This window comes from Platalea leucorodia, assembly GCF_965183815.1.
Source record: "Platalea leucorodia genome assembly, chromosome: 15".
In the NCBI taxonomy this organism is placed as follows: domain Eukaryota; kingdom Metazoa; phylum Chordata; class Aves; order Pelecaniformes; family Threskiornithidae; genus Platalea; species Platalea leucorodia.
This window is the reverse complement of record NC_138837.1, coordinates 7,546,797-7,564,732: the sequence shown is the minus strand read 5'-3', so window position 1 is coordinate 7,564,732 and position 17,936 is coordinate 7,546,797. Positions and strand designations below refer to the sequence as shown.

The 17,936-nt window shown below is 47.1% G+C and overlaps 1 protein-coding gene across 1 annotated transcript in view; it reads left to right on the top strand.

Annotated features, from left to right (window-relative positions):
- The window catches only part of COL27A1 (collagen type XXVII alpha 1 chain), a gene marked incomplete at its 5' end in the record, with an annotated part of 160,917 nt that overhangs the window by 69,961 nt on the left and 73,020 nt on the right, over positions 1-17,936 (top strand). Inside the window, 8 exons of the mRNA XM_082327669.1 lie at positions 1,065-1,109; positions 4,687-4,740; positions 5,157-5,201; positions 12,903-12,956; positions 13,673-13,726; positions 13,882-13,935; positions 15,822-15,875; positions 16,183-16,236. Coding sequence (XP_082183795.1) covers positions 1,065-1,109; positions 4,687-4,740; positions 5,157-5,201; positions 12,903-12,956; positions 13,673-13,726; positions 13,882-13,935; positions 15,822-15,875; positions 16,183-16,236 — 414 coding nt within the window. The remainder of the gene's footprint in view (positions 1-1,064; positions 1,110-4,686; positions 4,741-5,156; positions 5,202-12,902; positions 12,957-13,672; positions 13,727-13,881; positions 13,936-15,821; positions 15,876-16,182; positions 16,237-17,936) is intronic.

Genomic DNA, 17,936 nt, shown 5'->3' with positions numbered 1-17,936 from the left:
TGCATGTTTTTGGAAAGCTGGCACGGAGGGAGTTTGTGATGAAGCTGAGAATTCAAACCAGCCCCACAAACCCAGATAGCAGTCTGTCCCTTGAAGTGATGCACTGTGAGGTGCTCATGAAAAGCCTCTAAGAGGAGCTGGTGCTTTCTAGAATGCCCTGCTTGGGAGCAGTAAGAGATGGCAAATGGGCACAGAGCCCAGGATGAAATCTCTGCAGTCCATCTCCTGCTCTCTGCAGTCTGATTAAAAGTGACTCGTCCTCCAAGCAAGTGCTGGGTTCCCTGCAGAGAGCTCCCTGCTCCAGGGACAGAGGTGCTGAGCCAGCTCCCTGCAGATAAGCTGCAGTCCAAAGGTTAGGGGCTTTTTCTGAAAGTGAAACAGCTAGCTGATGTTCTGGGTGGGAGCCCAGATGGATGAGGCAGGGTGCAGAGGATGCTGCTGGTTCCCCACCTTAAACCAGCTCTTAGATACAGGAGGAGCAGCCTTGAGCACCCTGTGTGCCAAACACGCTCCCCGGGCCCATCAGCCAGCACCAGCAGCTGGCATACCCTCTCTGCAAATTATCCAGTTCAATTTTCATCCAAGTCCTCTTTTTCTTATGAGTTTTCTTGTTCCTTAACCACTCCCCAGAACCTCACCTTTCCCAACACAGACCAGCAGCTTTCCTCTCCTTCCCACCTTGGCTTTGGTGCCCCTGTGCCCCCTCCCTACCCCGGTCCCTCTCCCTGCCCATGCCTTCATCTCACCTGGGGCAGGCTCCCACCCGCTCCCCTGCCCGCACAGTGAAATGCTTCTTTTATCCAGCCTGCTGCTGGGAGGGGAAGTCAGCCCTGCAAATAACGGCCGAACAACAAGCAGCCCTGTGTCTGGAGAGGCTGCGCTCGCAAGCGCACTGGCTAAGATGGAAGCTCTCGATCGGTTTGGCTGGGGAAGGGGCTGGGGGGGGGACGGGAGGGGGAGGGGACGGTCTTTTCCCTTCCTTCAAGTTCTTGAAACACTGAGCTCCCCTTCAGCCTCTGTTTGTCTACAAAGTGTCCGTAAACCATGTTTGTCTTTCCTTTTAGGGAGAATTGGGAGCCCCAGGTCCTCCTGGAGTCCTTGGACTCATTGTAAGTACAAAAACAAATGGAGATCTGGCTTCCCGGGGCTTTAACCCTTTCAGCCTGCATAACTACGCACAGATTTTCTTCTTCCTGTGGCAGGGCAGTGAACAGGACGACTGTTTGTCTGGTAGACTGGGAGGTGGAGGAGGGCAAACCCTTTCTAAGGAAAAGGGAGCAGATTAAAGGTTTGCTGTTAGTGCCCTTATTCCTAGATAACTTACCCTTTTGATAACATTTACCAGAGTATTTCTTCAAAGATGCAATGTTCATTCCACGCCAGGATCCATCGTCTTTTAAAAAGCAAGCCCCTATAAGCAGTAACGTAGGGACGCACAGTTCTTGCTCACTGGAGAGACCGTGGGCAGGAGCTGTCTGTCCTCTGGGTATACAGGAATTTTACACGCACTCTCACCATCCCATCGCTAATCCAGGTACTTATGCACACAGCCAAATTCCACCCTTCATTACGCTCTTCCCCAGCAGGAGATAAATGGCTGTAAGGATGGGTGGCAACTCATCCTCTGGCAGCTGCGCTGGGGGTTAGTGAATGCCCAGCTGAACATATTAGGGTTTATTTTTAGGTCTCAGTACTTGTTTCAAGTTATTTCCTTCCACGCAGAAACAGTGGTAGGGTCTGTTAATACTACAGCATTCTTTCAAAATTATTCCTCCTCGGCTATGATAATCCATGAAAACTTCTCTTGCAATGAATGGTTAAAAACCTCCCCCTTTTGCCTTTTCATAGCTTAAATTATAGGCGTGTGTGTCAGCTGAGAGCAAGGCCTCGATTGCCCTAGACATTCCCCAAACGTAGAGCACCAAACCCAGAAATCTTAGACTCTATGGGGGAAAAGCAGAGAACATGGTGGAACAAGTGTACCCGTCTTGCAGATGGGGGATTGGGGCAAAGGTGGATTAAGGCTTCGGTAAGTTTTTCGTGGAGCCAGGAATTAGGTCTGTGTTTCCCCTTGGTGGTGGAGATGAAAGTAGCTACTTTAGCCATAGCAGAAGAAATGATGTGCTCCTGGCAAAGCTGTAAGAGGAAGATTGCTGTTTAAAAGAATACGATTGAAGGTACAGTCTAAATTGGATTATATTTCTCCTAGCTTTTGGAAAGATTTATCTTAACGTGGTTGCTATTATCTCAGAGATATTTGTTTGTTGGAAGGTGAAAGGTCAGACACAGTAAATGTGACTAAGATCTTTCCAGAGATGATGGAGTCAGGCGGCTGCCTGTCCTCCCCTCCTAGCTGCCCCCACCGGTGCCATGCTGTTACGTGCTTGGGATAGATCGCAGGGGCCAGGAAGGACAGGTTTTGCCTGGAGATGATCTGCAATGAGGACAGGCAGCGTGTGGTTTCTAACCTCCCTTTGTGGTCATGATGGTTTTGTCCCATGTTGGCTGCAGCGACCCAAATGGCACCAAATTCTATGTGAGGTACAACTAAATTGTTTTTTCCCCTAACTGGCCCCAAGGTCTGGCATTGCATGTCCTAGACCAGGATTCAGCTCCACCACTGGGTATCCGGAGTCTGTCACCTTCTGTCTTGATCCATTGTTCTGTTTCCATTGTTATGTTGGTTTCTACTGACACCCCAAGTTCTAATGTTTTTGCTGGAAAAGGGCAAAACCAGCAGTTGTCCTTCTGCTGCTAAGCCTGGTCTGTCTTAAACTTTAAATTTCTTCTCTCTTCCCATCTAGACAAAGAAATCATTATTCCTGTTGTGAGCTTCTTACTAGCCTTACTTTTAAGGCAGAAAGTCAGTCCTTTGCAATGCTGTTTTTTCAGGAGTCACTTGCTGCAGCGGTAGCAATCGGCTGCTGTCTTTCCCAGTTAATCTGTTGGTACCGCTCTGAGCAGATAAAAATTTCAAACTGAGGTTCAGGTCAAACTGAGTCAGATCTTGTGTCCCGGGGTAATATGCAACTCCTGAATTCAGGATGCTGAAGCACCTCTGGTGGCATTGATCTAAGAATGACCTTCTCCATCCTCCTGGGGAGAAGGGGGCACATCCATCCTGCCTTCTCTCTGCAGGACAGCACCAGCCTCATTCCCGGGGCTCTGCAGCACGGGGCTCACGCTGCGGGGCATGGAGAAGGCGGCTGGGTGCTTGCTCCGGGCTGGCCCCGGGCAGTCGCTTCCTTCCTTCCCAGCTACAGCCACCCCCGGGGGACCGGCCGGTTCCCGGCTGCCTCCACGCACCCTGCAGGTGTTTGGGTTCGCTGTTTAAGAGAGGCTGAAGAGCAGAATTAGATGTAACTAAAGCCTCTTGCTCTCCTAATTAACTGTGCGGGCAAAGCTTTAAGTAAACGCGTTTCTACAAGAAGCCTTTATGCTGGGAGGTATGAAAAGGCATCTGTTCGGGTGGCTGCAGCCCAGCGCTCCCAGTGTGGCTGCGGGCCCATGGCTGCCGACCAGAGAAGCGCTCCTTCAGCGGAGCCTTCCCTGTTTATTTACACATTGCAGGCCAGGCTGGTGCACCGTATCACTGACTCCCTTCACGGGCAGAAAGCAATCAAAGCCCGTTTAAATGTCGGCCACTGAAGGCTTTCTTTTATACACGCACACGCAGGTACACACAGCAACCGTGAACGCCAGTGTCCTCCCGTGCTGCTGTTTCTCGTCCAAGTCCCAGTGCATGATGCTGTGCTGACTTCTCGCGCAGCAGAATAGCCACGCTGATGAGACGCCCCCGTCCTTACCTCCTGTTTCTCCTCTTTCCTCCCCGTATCACTTTTAGATATCAGAGCTCAGTAGCAACCCAAATTTCTTGACTATTGCCTTTTTTGCTGCTTGGGTCTGTGTCCCTTGTAACACTCCCTCAGACTCCCTCCAGAGAACTCGGGAATACTGTGGAAGATTCTTTCTGAGAACATGAGTTACTGCATGAAGAATAAATACACTCCAGGATTGTCTTAAACCAACTCAATATTTTAATTTTTCAAATAGTGGAAGATGGAAATCAATCCTTTCAAAAGTCAAGAAGAACATACAAAAAAACATTTCTCAGATCCTACCACAGTTGCAGACTTCAAGGGGATTTCTTAATTAATTTTCCATTATTTTGCCATTAATTTACTAGCCTATTTTTAAGTGGACCCAGGAACCTGGCTCCTGTTTTCGGATTCTGACCCATCCCTGACACCCATAGCTCCTGTGGCGTGGGAGCAGGATGCTCACGGGCCCTCTTGGCATCCAGCACGCTCTGCCCCGTTGCCGTGGCCGTGCGCAGGGCAGCTGCACGGCGGGGCTGGGTGAGCTGATCGGGGGGGACAGCTCACATCTCCAGCGTCAAGCTGCTTTGGGGTCTCTTCTTTGTGGCAAGAGCAGGGTGTGAATAGGAGCTGCTCTTCCCTCACGTGCCTGCGAGGCAAACACCCCGTGCTGCTTTTACTTAGAGGCTGTCTACACATTAAAAATCTCTTGACTTGTGCCAGAATACTGCTTCTGCTGAAGTCAGTGGTGCAGTTCCTATAAATTGAGGGATACAGAGGGACCAGATAGGAGAGGAATTTCACACCACATACAGCTATCTGTTGGTTTTGCTCCTAGTGACTTTAGTAATTTTCTTTCCCTTACTAGGGTGACATGGGCTCTGTTGGACCGATAGGCTATCCAGGACCAAAAGGCTTAAAGGTGAGAGAATAACTGAGCTGTGTGGACTTTTGTTTTTCCATGGCAGGGCTGAAGATTATTTTGTTCTTCTCCTGGGTGACGGTGATGGTCCTGAGAGAAAGGATGGGCGGTACTAATGCTTGGCCATTGGCCCAGGCACGGGACTGTTGAACACAGCATCCCGCTGGCGGTCTGCAGTAGGTGTAAGCCAGTGGAGAATCCCAGCAGCAGTTTCCCTGTGCGCCTCCAGCCCACGAAGGGTGTTTAAAGAATGTGTGATGGAGCACGCTTGGGAGCAGCCTGGCATTTGAACTTGGGGCTGCGCCAGGCCAACGCTGTAGCCCTGAGCCACCAGCCCCGTCGGGGACATCAATGTCATAGACCTGAGCAAGCTTTCACAGTGGCTCAGTCTCACTCTGGACTTTCTTTTGTTTCAGGGGCTGATGGGAAACCCTGGAGAACATGGACTGAAAGGTGATAAGGTGATCTGAATACTCCCTTATTGCACTGTGTTTTAATTTTGCATGTAAAAACCCCTTTCTAGCTTCTCTTTCTTATTCGGCACCATGGCACTGGTTCCACTCTGACTGTCTCTTTGCTCTCATCCTCCCTCCTTTCTTGACACTCCAGTTTTGATTTTTCTTTCTTTTATGATATCCGCCCCATCCCCTTTTCCATAGAGCTCTAGTGTAGATCAATTATGCTCAGATCCTCTTTGGAGCTTCTGTTTCCCACTGATGATGAAGGTAACTGTGAGATTATCTGGTGTTTCACTGGGCTTTTATGTTTTTATATTGGTTCCATGATGGGATAGGGAGGAGGATGAAGACCTAACACTGCCAGTGGGTTTGCATTAATGCATTTGGGGGAAAGACATGATGTGACAAAGCGGCACAGCTCACTGGTTCGGGCAAACCAGCTGGGTCCCCGGGAAGAACTGTTCTGTGTTAGGTACCTCTGCTGCTGTTTGGAGAGGCTCGCCTCGGTTCAGCTTCCTGCCGCGAGGAAATTGCCTTATGCCAAACTGATACAAACCACTTTGGAAAAAGAAAAATGGAGAGGGGCATTGATCGCAATGATTTGGTGCTGCTGGCACAGAAACATGCAGGTTGAGCTAAATCAGCACGAAGCTGTGTGTGTAAATGTCTCACTGTCATGAGAACCATCCTCCTACAGATATTCGACTGTAGGATTTGTTTAGTCTGAAAGAGTGGGAGGTGCAGTCATTTATTGTTGGCTCTGATTGCTCAGGAGGGCAATGGAAAATTACTATTAAGTGTATTCTCCTCCTCCTGTCTGATGTCTTGTTCTCTTGTTAGATGTTTGCTTTTAGAGAATGATTTAGCAGCCCAAAACTGCACATGGGGGAAGTAGTGTCAAGCCAGTTGATTCCACTCTCCTTATATTATAGCAGCTCTTTGCCAGGGCTCCTGTGTCTGCAGTTTCCATTTCTCCCCTGTGCTGCCTGTTCACTTTTGTAGAGAGGAAGGACAGGGCAAGAGAAGGACTTTTTCTTTAGGACAAGCTGGTTTCTTGACTCAACACCAATTCCCAGAGCTCACAGACTCTTCTTTCTGCTCCTTGGAAGAAATGGTTGAATATCTTAATCACCAACATTTAAATCACTGTTTAGCAAAATTAACCTTCCTGGACATTACAGTCTCCATCACTTTACGCAGACTGCTCTGTTTATCCCCAGCATTTCTCCAGCCGCTGCTATCACAGTAAACAAATGGTTTGCAGCTCTCCCTAGAGTTATCCTGACAATAATTCCAAGTGCAGAATTATCCAGCATCCCCCAATAACCACATGCTGGGTCTTGCAGCCTCTCCCCTGAGGTGCAGGAAACCTTTCACTCCATCCCTAGCTACCTCCCCGCTGCATTTTCCTTGGACAGGACAGCCTTCCTTCCTGGCTTTTGTTACTGCCCTTTCCTAAACCAAGACTGACAAACCATCTCTCTTGCTCAAGCCTCCTCTGTCCCTAATGAGTTGACTCTAGTTTGAATATCCTGGGTGCTATCAAACACTCAGATCAGATGATTTTGGGGTCAGAGAGAGCTTCCAAACAGCTTGTGCGTATCCTTTCCAGCAGTCCAACAGCCAGAGGGCTGGGACGTACGAGGTAAAGGAAAATCAGACCTACTTAGGCATTGACGGCCACAGTTCTCATCTGCTCAGGTGAAGGCACACAGCTCTGGCCTTGTGGTTTTTAGGCAAAGCATCCGAGTTTGCTGTACCTGTTTGAGCATAGACGAAGTTCATCAGCTCTCCTTACATTTGAGGGAGGATTTGGCCTGAAATAGCTTTGTGGTTTTTTTCAGTTATTTGGTTTTCTGATTTGCTGCTCAGCTATTTGGCCCAGTTTATAATACATCCCTTCTCCAACTGATCAAAAGGCTGTTGCATTCATTTACTCACTCCCATGTTTCTTTAGTGAATGATACCTTTAAGCATTTTTATTTTCTCTTACTCTGATTTGGGCATCATGAGCAAAAACACCCATCCCTTCTTACAGCTTGTTTACGTTTGTGTTTTAATTGTTTATGCTCTGGTACCGCTAAGGAATTTACATGATATCTGGTATTGCTGCTTTTGCTCAGCTTGTAGCAAGGGAAAAACTCTGCCTTCAAAGAGCTCGTGGCCTAAATGTACGTGTGGTAGGAGGAGGGCTTCCTTCACGTTGTGTGAGGGCTTCTGAGTTGCAGAAGTGACCGAGGTGGAGGTTGCTAGAGGTGGGGAGTACGCTCTGGCCTCGTGGACCCTCTCCTTGCCAGGATCACCTTTCCTCTTGCCGCCTGCCTCATTTCAATAAAAATGTTTTTCATCTCAGCCATTAGTAAGAAGCTGCATCCTAAATCTTCCTTTGCCCCCCTTGTTTTTACAACATGCTTTTTAATTGAAGCTGATCTTGGAAATACCTGACTTAAGGAAATCCCTCATATAGGAAAGTAGAGCAGGATCTCTGTGTCACTTAGTGCCTGCTTGGGTCGCAGGAAGGACCCTGCCTGGAGCAGAGGGACTGACTTGGGTCAGAGGCTCCCTTCTGTAATCTCCCACCAGTCCTGTCACTGCTAGTGTCTGCTGCTATTGCTATTTTTAGGCTGTGACATCTTATTTAAAGGCTTTCTCAGATTGCTTACTGTTCTTTTTCTCTCCATTAGATTTTGACTTCATTATAACCCTCCATCGTCTTCTTCAGACAAGCTGTCTTACTGCTGTGACCAGAAACATAAGCAACCTCCCTGACTCTCATATTTATTCTCTCTGTCTGTCGGTCTGATAGTTTGCCTCTTGCCATTCTTGAAGCACTTCCAGACCATGGTTGCATGCAATCTGCCTCTGCAGAGATCCTTATTCATAGCTTGGTCACCTCCCAAGTAACAGAGTTCCCCTCTCTGCTGGATGTTGAAGATACAATTACAAGGGTGAACTTAGCTCACCAGTTGGGGATGACAGTCCAGCCACCATGCAGCAACCTTTTCCCTGCACGTTGGTGTGCCTCAAGAGCACCCATCCCACTGTACCACTCTATGAGCACATGGGGTCCCCAAGTTCCCTTTGAAGAGCGAATTATTTCAGACTTCCAAGCTGGTGCTGCTTTCCTGCAGTGCATTCACTGGGAATGCTGCAAGAGAAGGAAGGGCTGGCACCATACCATGCAGAGCCGATGCACAGCCCATACAGCAGAAAGCTGTGTTAGAGTCCTGGAGTCCTGTTTACACCCCAGCTTGTGAACAGGGTCCAGAAATCAGTTGAAGATGCGTGATTTTCTGTAGGGGTTGAGCTGCCAACTGTCCAAGCATCTTTCCTGAGACTATAGGTGGGCACCTCAAATGGCTAGTCCATCTCTGAAAGACCTGAGCCATATGCTAAGTGTGTTGAATGTGCAGGATGAATGAATCCAGGTACTAGCAAGCACAGACGATGTCCAGGCTCAGCCAACAGCACTTGTTGGCTTTCCTAAACATGCCCATTCCAGCAGCAAATCAGCACCTTACACCAGAGAGTCCCAGCCTACCGAAGGCTGAATCTTGTTTGAAGATGTTGGGTGGATTCTCTGGAAAGCAGTTTCTAATAAACTCGTTTAGAAACGGAGGCTTTTCCCAAAGGGGTGTGAGGGATTATTGCAGGAGAAGTGCAGTAGTCTCCCATTACATGGCCAGTGGGGAGGGGGATAAATGTACTGCCTTTCCCCTCTTCTCCTCCACCATGGTTTTCAGAAAGCTGGTAAACATAGAGTTAAACTTCATATTTAGGAAAAAAAAAAAAAAAAGAAAAGAAAAGAAGAAAAAAAGAAAAGCCCTAGACATTTGGCAGCATGTGAAATGCTGGGTCAGCAGGGGCGGAGAGCGGCAAACCCCACTGCTCTGTGCTGACAGTAATCAGTAACCTTTCATAATTAGTAATTCACGGCAGATGAGAGCAGCCTTGGGGCCCTCACCTTCCATCTGCTGCCAGTCAAGGACTAGCCCAGGTTTGAGGGCGAATAGGGATTTTGAGAGTGTCCCACGTCACTGCAATGCTGCATCATTCAGAAACGCTGCTACCATTCCCCTTTGCCATGATAGAAATAGAAACCTGCTCCAGCACTGAGAGGGTTTTCCCCTTCCATGAAAGGGTGTTTTTCACTGTTTTTTGGACTTTGTTTCCTATGTTTCGTATACATAGACCTGTTGGAGAGGGTCCAGAGAAGGGCCACAAAAATGATCAAAGGGATGGAGCACCTCTCTTATGAGGAAAGGCAGAAAGAGCTGGGCTTGTTCAGCCTGGAGAAGGGAAGGCTGCGGGGTGACCTTATTGCAGCCTTTCAGTACTTAAAGGGGGCTCAGAAGAAAGACGGGGGCGGACTTTTTAGCAGGGCCAGTAGCGATAGGACAAGGGGTAATGGTTTTAAACTAAAAGAGGGGATGATTCAGACTGGATATAAGGAAGAAATTTTTTACAATGAGGGTAGTGAAACACTGGCACAGGTTGCCCAGAGAGGTGGTAGATGCCCCATTCCTGGAAACATTCAAGGCCAGGCTGGATGGGGCTCTGAGCAACCTGATCTGGTTGTAGATGTCCCTGCCCATTGCAGGGGGGATGGACTAGATGGTCTTTAAAGGTCCCTTCCATCCCAAAGCATTCTGTGATTCTATATTGCCACACTAATGCTAGCCAACCCCTCCTGCATCCCCCATAAAAGCTTGGTACCACAGAATTTAATGATGTTTTCTACAGTTTCAGTTTTCCCACAAAATGGGTCATCCTTCTGTTTCCATTTATATGTTTTCATGGAGGCAAGGAGAGGGGGCAGAGAGGGTTGCATCTGCTCTTACAGGGAGAAGTGGAATTACTGTACAACCCTGAAATAAAGAGTGGTCTTGAGAAAGCCACGTGATGTGATGAGCACAGAGGAAAGGTGGAGGAAATCTTAGCTACTTGTTCACACAAAGGAGTTTTATGAATCAGGACATCTGTAACTTGTAAAGGACATGGCTCAGTAAAATACCTCTAGTAGTTTTGCAGTGTTAGCTCCCCTTGTATTGCTAAGCAGAAAGCCTTGGGAAAAGAGATGTCCAATCGAGAGCAAAATGAGTTTTTTGCACAGCGACCTCCTCTGCGTCCTACAGACAGCAAACATGACTCGCACTTGCAAATCTGTCGCTTCCCTTTCTGTGCCGTGTGGCGTGAAGAAGGACCTCAGGGTCGCTGAAGCTGCATTTCTTTTCATAGGTGAAACGTGAAACGTAGGCAATATCCCATGGGCAGAGCCTGTTTGCAGTTTCAGATGATACGTTCCTCCTCCTTCCCATGAGCAAAGTCCTTGCAACCCCTTTTCGTCATCTTGGCATCACTTTTTTTAATAATAAACGTGCCTGACCTCTTTCCTCCTGGTTTTTTCCTTCACATTAAGGGCACCCACCCTGAGTCACAGTTTCAGATTTACTGTGCTCAGGGCAGGTGAAAGGGGATGCCCTCGTCCTCAGTTTTTGTTTAAGACATCAATGGCCGTTGCAGATGGATCGTTCGTGCTGTGACGTTTTGCTGTGCTATCGCAATAGCACGTGAACATCTTGCATGGAGCCCAGCTAAAGAGAAGAGATGTGTTTTGTCTCTCCTTCTTCCTTCTTACCCTCTCTAATGCCCATTTCTCAGAGGTGTTTGAAAATTGTTTTCTCTGTCATGCAGTCGGTATCCCGACGTTGCTTAAAGGTCAGTGATAAAGGTTTGTTCCTGCCTTTTGCTATGCTCAGGAAACTCTTTTCTTACAGTAGGCATTTCTTAATATCCAAGCATTTCTTCCAAAACAGTATTTCAATGGCCACTTATACTGTCTGGGTAGAAAATTGCTTAATAAAAAAAAAAAAAAACAACTTTTTTTTTGACCCTCAGCATAGGTGATAAAGACAAGGAGTTTTCACAGCAAACCTCTCACTTTCAAGAAAAACTATTTTCCTGCTGTCTTCTGGCAGGAGCCAGAATTAGAGTTGCCTGCCGATTTCAGTGTTTTAAGCCTTGGACTAGGTAAAATAAGTAGAAAATTCAGAGAAGATGAGAGAAATCTGGCAATGGTAGGAAAATGAGCTGGGTCATACAGTAGATTTTTTACCATCCGTATTGTATCTAATACTTTGGGTTCATCTGAAGTGAAGCTGTGTAAATAGCTGATTGTTTCCATTTGCTTGCATTGCCAAAACAAAACAAACAAAAAAAAAAGGATAGATGGAAAATAGTTTAGATGAAGCAAAATGTTGGTTATTTGACTCAAATTAAAATATTTTAGGTTAAAAAACAAATTAGTAAAATTAATTTAACTTTTTTTTAAGACCAACATTTCAATTTGGCTATATAAAAGATCTGTTTTGAAGATGGTTCAGTAAAATGTTCTGGGAACATTTACCAAAACATTTAAGCAAATTTAGCATGAACCCATGAAATGTTTCCATCATGGAATCTGCATAGTTCTTCATTATTTTTCTTCTGAAATAGTTGTCTCTAAAAAGTCTTTCCCAACTCAAGCCTTAACCATTCACAATTTCATTATCCCCTGCATGGTACTGAAATCGTTAGAATTATTTCAGCTCTTTGATAACAAGTGGGTGGTTTTTGCTTGAGTGGAGGTAGCCTTCCTCTGTCATCTCTTTGTAGGCTTTGGCTCTGTCGCAGGAGTCCGTATGTCTTCCGTGTGGCCTATGTTTAAACCTATAGCTCTCTGCTTTTGTATGACTTGTTCCCTTACTAGGAAGCCAAGTTAGAGGCTCGTGCTGTGCATGGGATGGAGTTCCTCTAAGTTATTTCTGTTGGGTCTTGTCAGGGTACCAAGTTTTTACAGTCATTCCTTCTTTGGCTTCCCAAGTAGAATTTTCCTTTCCTACCCCATCATTGACTCATCCTTTAAGTAAATCACTAAATAAATAAGGTTAGAAGGGACATCAAGAGGTCATCTGGTCCAACAACATGCTCACAGCAGGGCTAAGAGGCAATGCAAGATAGCCCACCGCTCCTAAGAAAACCGTCAGGGATACTTATTTTCTACCCAGGGAGTCAGAATCTTTTAGGATGGTCCAAAGAGGGGAAAGAAAGATAGCTTGGCTAGGAAATACCGTCAATGATGGTGTGCTCAAAGATGGGATCCCCATCCCAATGAACACCAGCCTACCCCTCCCGGGGAATCTCATCCTAGATATTGGCAGTGAGATGGTACTAAAGCATAACTGGAAGTTACTCTTGTTTTCTTACGGAAGACGATTGATCTTTGATGCCAGCACTAGGATACACTCACAGAAACCCCAAGTATTGTTTTCTTTTCTATAGAGCCCTATGAGAGAAAAAGTCCATTCATCGAAAACTAAACTTGCTCGTCTGTTTAGCTGAATTTTAACACTTCACCACCTTCACGGTTGCTCTTAGCCAGAGGAATGTAGTCTCTCTTCTTGCAGCTTCTATAGAAACACAAAGCTTGGGAATTTATATTTTTCTCTCTCCTGCAGTTTCGTTTCTCACTTTAGAATCAATGTTGGGAAACACATACTTCATTCGGGATTGTCGTTACAGTTAATACGATCTAGTTTGCCAGCAGCTCAGTTTTGAATGGAGCTAGTGATGAGACTTTTGCCGTACAATGCACCGTCTAGCATCTACCTGGGCGTTTTGGCCGTTGCTGTTGCCTATTTTAACTCTCTGGTGATGTGTATCCAGGGTGATCAGGGAGGAGCAGGTGTTCCAGGAGATATCGGCTTCCAAGGAGACAAGGTAATTGTTTTTCTTTTCTCCATCATCTTTTTCCCCTTACATAGTAGTATGTGTGGCCACCAGCTTTCTCAGCTCATCTTAAGTCATGATGAGCTGGAATTAGCTGCATCCTGCTGTCAGGTTCCCCTGCTTGGATAGTTCTCCTTTGGGGCACACTGTGCCTTTCTAAAATTCATGTCAATACGTGGATTTTGTTGTTACCCATAATAAAAGCAGTTCTGCTAGGGACTTTCTATAAAAGGAGCCATATCTTCATGCAGAAGCGGTGGATGGGATTGATGGGGATGGGTGTGAACGTGTGTGGTCCAGCGGCTGCAGACTTGGAGATTTTGTCTGCTCAGTGCAGCAACTTAAACCCTGACCCAGTGAAGCACTTAACGCCGTGCATAACTTCTAAGCAAATGACTTTTCCCCTGTGACTACAACATGATACTGACTTCAGCTGACTAATGCTGTACTTAGCACTGCACTGGGGCCTACATGGCTCGGAGCCACAACTAACTCCAACAGCTCGTGTGTTCTTCGGGGCTAAATTCGGCCCTGGCTTTAGCAGAAACATCTCACTGACGTTAGTGCAACTGTCCCAGCTCCTTGCAGGCTGAGCTCAGCCCTTAGAATGTGCTCCGCTCTCTGCTGCAGAGGAGCTGGAGCCTGGGGAATTGGTATTTTTTGATGCTTCTTTGTGTTTTCTGAAAAAACGTGTGTCTCTCTCTCAGGGCAGCCAGGGTTTGCCTGGGGTCCCTGGGGCACGAGGGAAAGCAGGCCCCCTGGTAAGTAACCAAGTGTCCCCTGCTTCCTAATCTCCCTTTCTAAAGGTTTAGTGCCCAGCTGGAAAGGCAGCTTGGCAGGGGTGCGCTGTTCTCAACAGGAAAGCCAATAGCCAGGAGCCAGCTCACTTTTCTCCTTGTTTTTCTGATTTCTGCAGGGAAAAGTCGGTGACAAAGGTCCAGTTGGGTTTCCAGGACCACCCGGCCCTGAGGTATGTCCCACCACCTCCTTCTCACATCTTTCCTTTCTTTGGTAACTTCTGCGGCATCCTTTCTTCAGCAAACCCATGTGATAACACCTCTCTCCCATCTCGTTTTGCCTCTGCAGCAGTAGTTATTTGACGTCTGCAGCTTGGCACCCCACCGAAAATCAGCTCTCTGATAAACACCCGTGTGGCATTTGACAGACTGTTAGAGATGCCTATCTCCTTTCCCCATTGGAGCTTTTTAGCTCTCCAGCCCTGTACAGACAGGCCCACACCGGGTTTTGATTAGGAGGCATATGTATATAGCTGCTGCTAATTCATACAGAAAGCAAGAGCCAAACGCTGCCTCCCATGTGGGCACCCAGCCCGACGGAGGGAGGGGACGGCTGCCACCGCTGCTGCTCACCGTGACACCTGAGCTCCGATACATTTACCGACCCAAAACTGGTGTGTTCTGGGGTCAGAGCCTTTGATAACGATGGGCAAATGGATTGCATTAGCATAATGGCACACCAGGGCTCCAGAAATGCCGAGGCAGAAAGAGCTTTGCTGTGCTATAGGATTTACTGTTATTTAATGAATTGAGGCCCGCTTTTGTTCAAAGTGGGAGACAGGCCTAACTGTCCATCTTGTACCCTCTGACCACCCTGCGCTCAGATTTCCTGATCTCCAGTTACCTTTCCAAGCCTTTTTCTTCACAATCTTCCCATGCAAGTCCTATATGTGACAGCTTGTTCTGTTCTTGTTCAGAAAGGTCAGTCCCCAAAGATTGTCTCTAACCTGGCAAAGGCCCCAGACTGTCTCCCAGCCACCGGCCAAACTCTGTGAACACTGGTCTTTCTACTTGCCGTGTTGTTCTCTGGCCCTCGAAGTTGTTGTTCAACTGCTTTTGCAGGGCAGAACACTCATTTCTTGAATCTTGCATCTCACTTTCCACCTACCCTCCTCTTCTCAGTGTAGGGCTTCACTTCTCTATCAGGGTATGATGGTACATGAGTAGTGATGAGTGGTAGGGAGGACCAAGATGGGGCTCGTGACCCATTCTACGTCTCATGGTTTCCTGGTTTTTCCTTCCACTTTTTGTCATAGATATTGTGGAGGGTTTTTTCAGTTTTTCCCCCCACAAAATACCATTTGAAGTGGAAAAAGACCCTTACTGCCCTTACCAAAAAAATTGTCACGGTGATACCTTAAACACAGGACCAGCTTCCCCCACCACATTGTCATTTTTCTCCATGAGCAACCAGACAACGTCTGTAAGATGCTAGAGAGCCGCTTCCAGCACAACTGATGGTCTGTTTTCCCTTCGTCAGTGTTCTGGTGTTTTGCTGGGTCTGGAAGGGCTCTCAGTCGAGTGCTGCCACTTAGCAATCGTTCCTCTTTGTTGCTGTTGGAAATAACCACAGATTCCTTTGTTTCCCCAGCAAAGGGCTGGTGGGTGGAAAGGAGTCGCTGCCTGGCTGAAGGCGGCGGCTAATGAGCGTGTCAGCACCTTTCCTAATTCCTCGCCTGCTTCCCTTTGTCGCTGAGGCGTGCAGTTCGTTTCTCGGAGCAGTGAGATTATGCACTGACTCATAAAGATTAATTAAAACCCAAATTGCCGTTTTTAGCTGTGTGATGACAGGGAGGCCCTCACAGCAATAAATCTTCTAAGAAGATGGACCTAAAGGGAACTGCTGGGAAAGGCTGCTCTTGAATCAAACCGATAGCGCTGCTCCCATTGTCTTGTTCGTTCCCTCTAGAAGCCGCGCGGTGGCCCACACACGGACGCTGCCAGCGCGTAACAAATGTCTCTGCCCTTAGCCTTTGATTAAAACTCTCACGGAGCCTGTCCTCTGAAGCTGACTACAAAAGTCCACCTATGCACCCTGACTATTTCTCATTTTCTTCAGGGCTTCCCAGGTGACATTGGCCCACCAGGAGAAAATGGTCCTGAAGGCCTGAAGGTGAGTGGAGCAGAGACTGAAGCTCTGTGTGGGGTGGGAAGCAGCCAGGGAAAACAAAGTAGTGGGAAGGGGGGGAGAGAGAAAGCCCTGAAGATTCCTAAAGATTGTCCTGGCCAGCGTTTCAGCTTGGTCTGTTTGACTTGAGGTCCCTCCAAGTGCAGGGTTTTCTTTTTTTCAATTTTTTTTCTGTAACAAAATTGACATTGGATGATGTCCCATGGCTGTGAAAGAGACTTTCTCATTTTAATTGCCCTTCTGAGCTTATGTTTCTATTTTCTGAGTATCTTTTCCTTTGGCTCTTTCTCAGGGAAAGCCAGGAGCACGAGGTTTACCAGGGCCGAGAGGACTGCCTGGACAAGAGGTGAGTGTCCTCAGACCAAAAGCAGATTGAATTTAAAGAATAATGATGAATTTTGAATATTAATGAAATCCTCCAGTCCCTCTGAATCTGGAAGCAGATACTAATACTCAGTGATCAGAGACCCACAGCAGAGGAGCTTCCACTGAGTTGCAGCCCTGTGATCTTTGCTTCCAGTCACTGCTGGCATCTGCTGACCCTAAACACTCTGCATTGGCTTTTCTTCTAAAGTCTGTTCCCCCACACCCACACACATGCAGAACGGGTGTTAATGCCCTTTTCCCTGCACATCCCCTTGCACGGGCATGCCCTGACCCAGCTTTTGCTTTCTGCTCCTTTTAAGTGCATTTTGTTTCAACTGTGAGACCTGCAGACTCCACTCTCTCACACGGGGCAATATCCTTATGTAAAGAGAGCACGTAAACTGAAATTGCTGTTCTGCAAAGATTCATTCGCCCCAGCATCTCAGAGCTTGCAGCTTTCACTTACCACTTCATGTGAGAACTTGAAGCTTCATTCCACTCACGATCACTAACAAGGGACAATTGTCATTCATTTTATTGTCCTGGAGCTGCAACTACTTTATAGCACCAGCAGAGAAGTCCTGAGTGCCCTCTGTTTATCCTTTTGTAACTCCAGTGACTTCAGTGTAGTTTCTTCCCATTTAGGCCCGTGTAAGTTGTTTGTCCAGAGTCATGAGACATTGTGCAAATAATACTCCGTGCACGCATGGGCAGGAGCTCGGTCTGATAGCACTAGTAATTCTTAACTTCTTCTGGGAACTCTTCTGCTTGCTCTCTAAATGGGATTAATGCAAATTAGCTCATTTATTTGCACGAAATAGGAAAAAAAAAAATTCTAGGCGATTTACAAAGGGAATCGAAGCCCTGCATTCCAGGTTCAGGCAGGCATGACCAAGCTGCCTTCAATTTACTCTAGTTAGTGAGTGTAAAAGTCAGACTGAAGACATGGACATGGAGTTTGACATAAGCTGTGCTGAAGGACTTTGAATGTGCACCAGACCACACCACTGTGCCTTTACGGCCGCTGTTACCTGAGGCGGTAGGTCAAGGCTGTGGATTACATCTTTAGAAATGTGGCATATTGTGGGTGTTTTGTCTGAGCCCATTGAGCTGGGTTCCTGACTTCCAGTCCCGTCTTCAGCCCGCCAGCTCGTGCCACTTCATTACCACGGCTGACCACCGAAATGAGAACAGCCAGCACTGTGGCTGCCAAGGGGGCTTTTAATTTCTCTCTTGGCGGTTGGTTTTAGACACTTGAGATAATTTTTGCGAAGCTTAATTGAAGGTCTCCTAGAAACTGTAGATCTGATCCTATCACATTAGAAATTGGTGTAGAGCCAAGGGAGAGGACCGAGTCCAATTGCTGTGTGAGATTTTGAGATAGCTCCATCCTACAGCATGTATAGTCCCATTTGAAAGCAAAAGGGAAACCTTCATACAGTTGCCAAATGGTTCTGTGGGAAATTTTGCAACACCCTTTTTGGGGGGGGGGGGGGGGGGGAAAGGAAGAAAGAAAGAACAAGAGTAAGAGCTCTACAGCATTCGTATCCCTGCCAAATCAAATGAAGCAGAGTCATGTGAGCATGTCCAGAGTACCCTATGGGTCAAATCCAGCCCATGATAGGCCCAATCAACTGGTGTTGACTTTGGTCAAATTTTGGATGGCCTTTACTGGCAGGA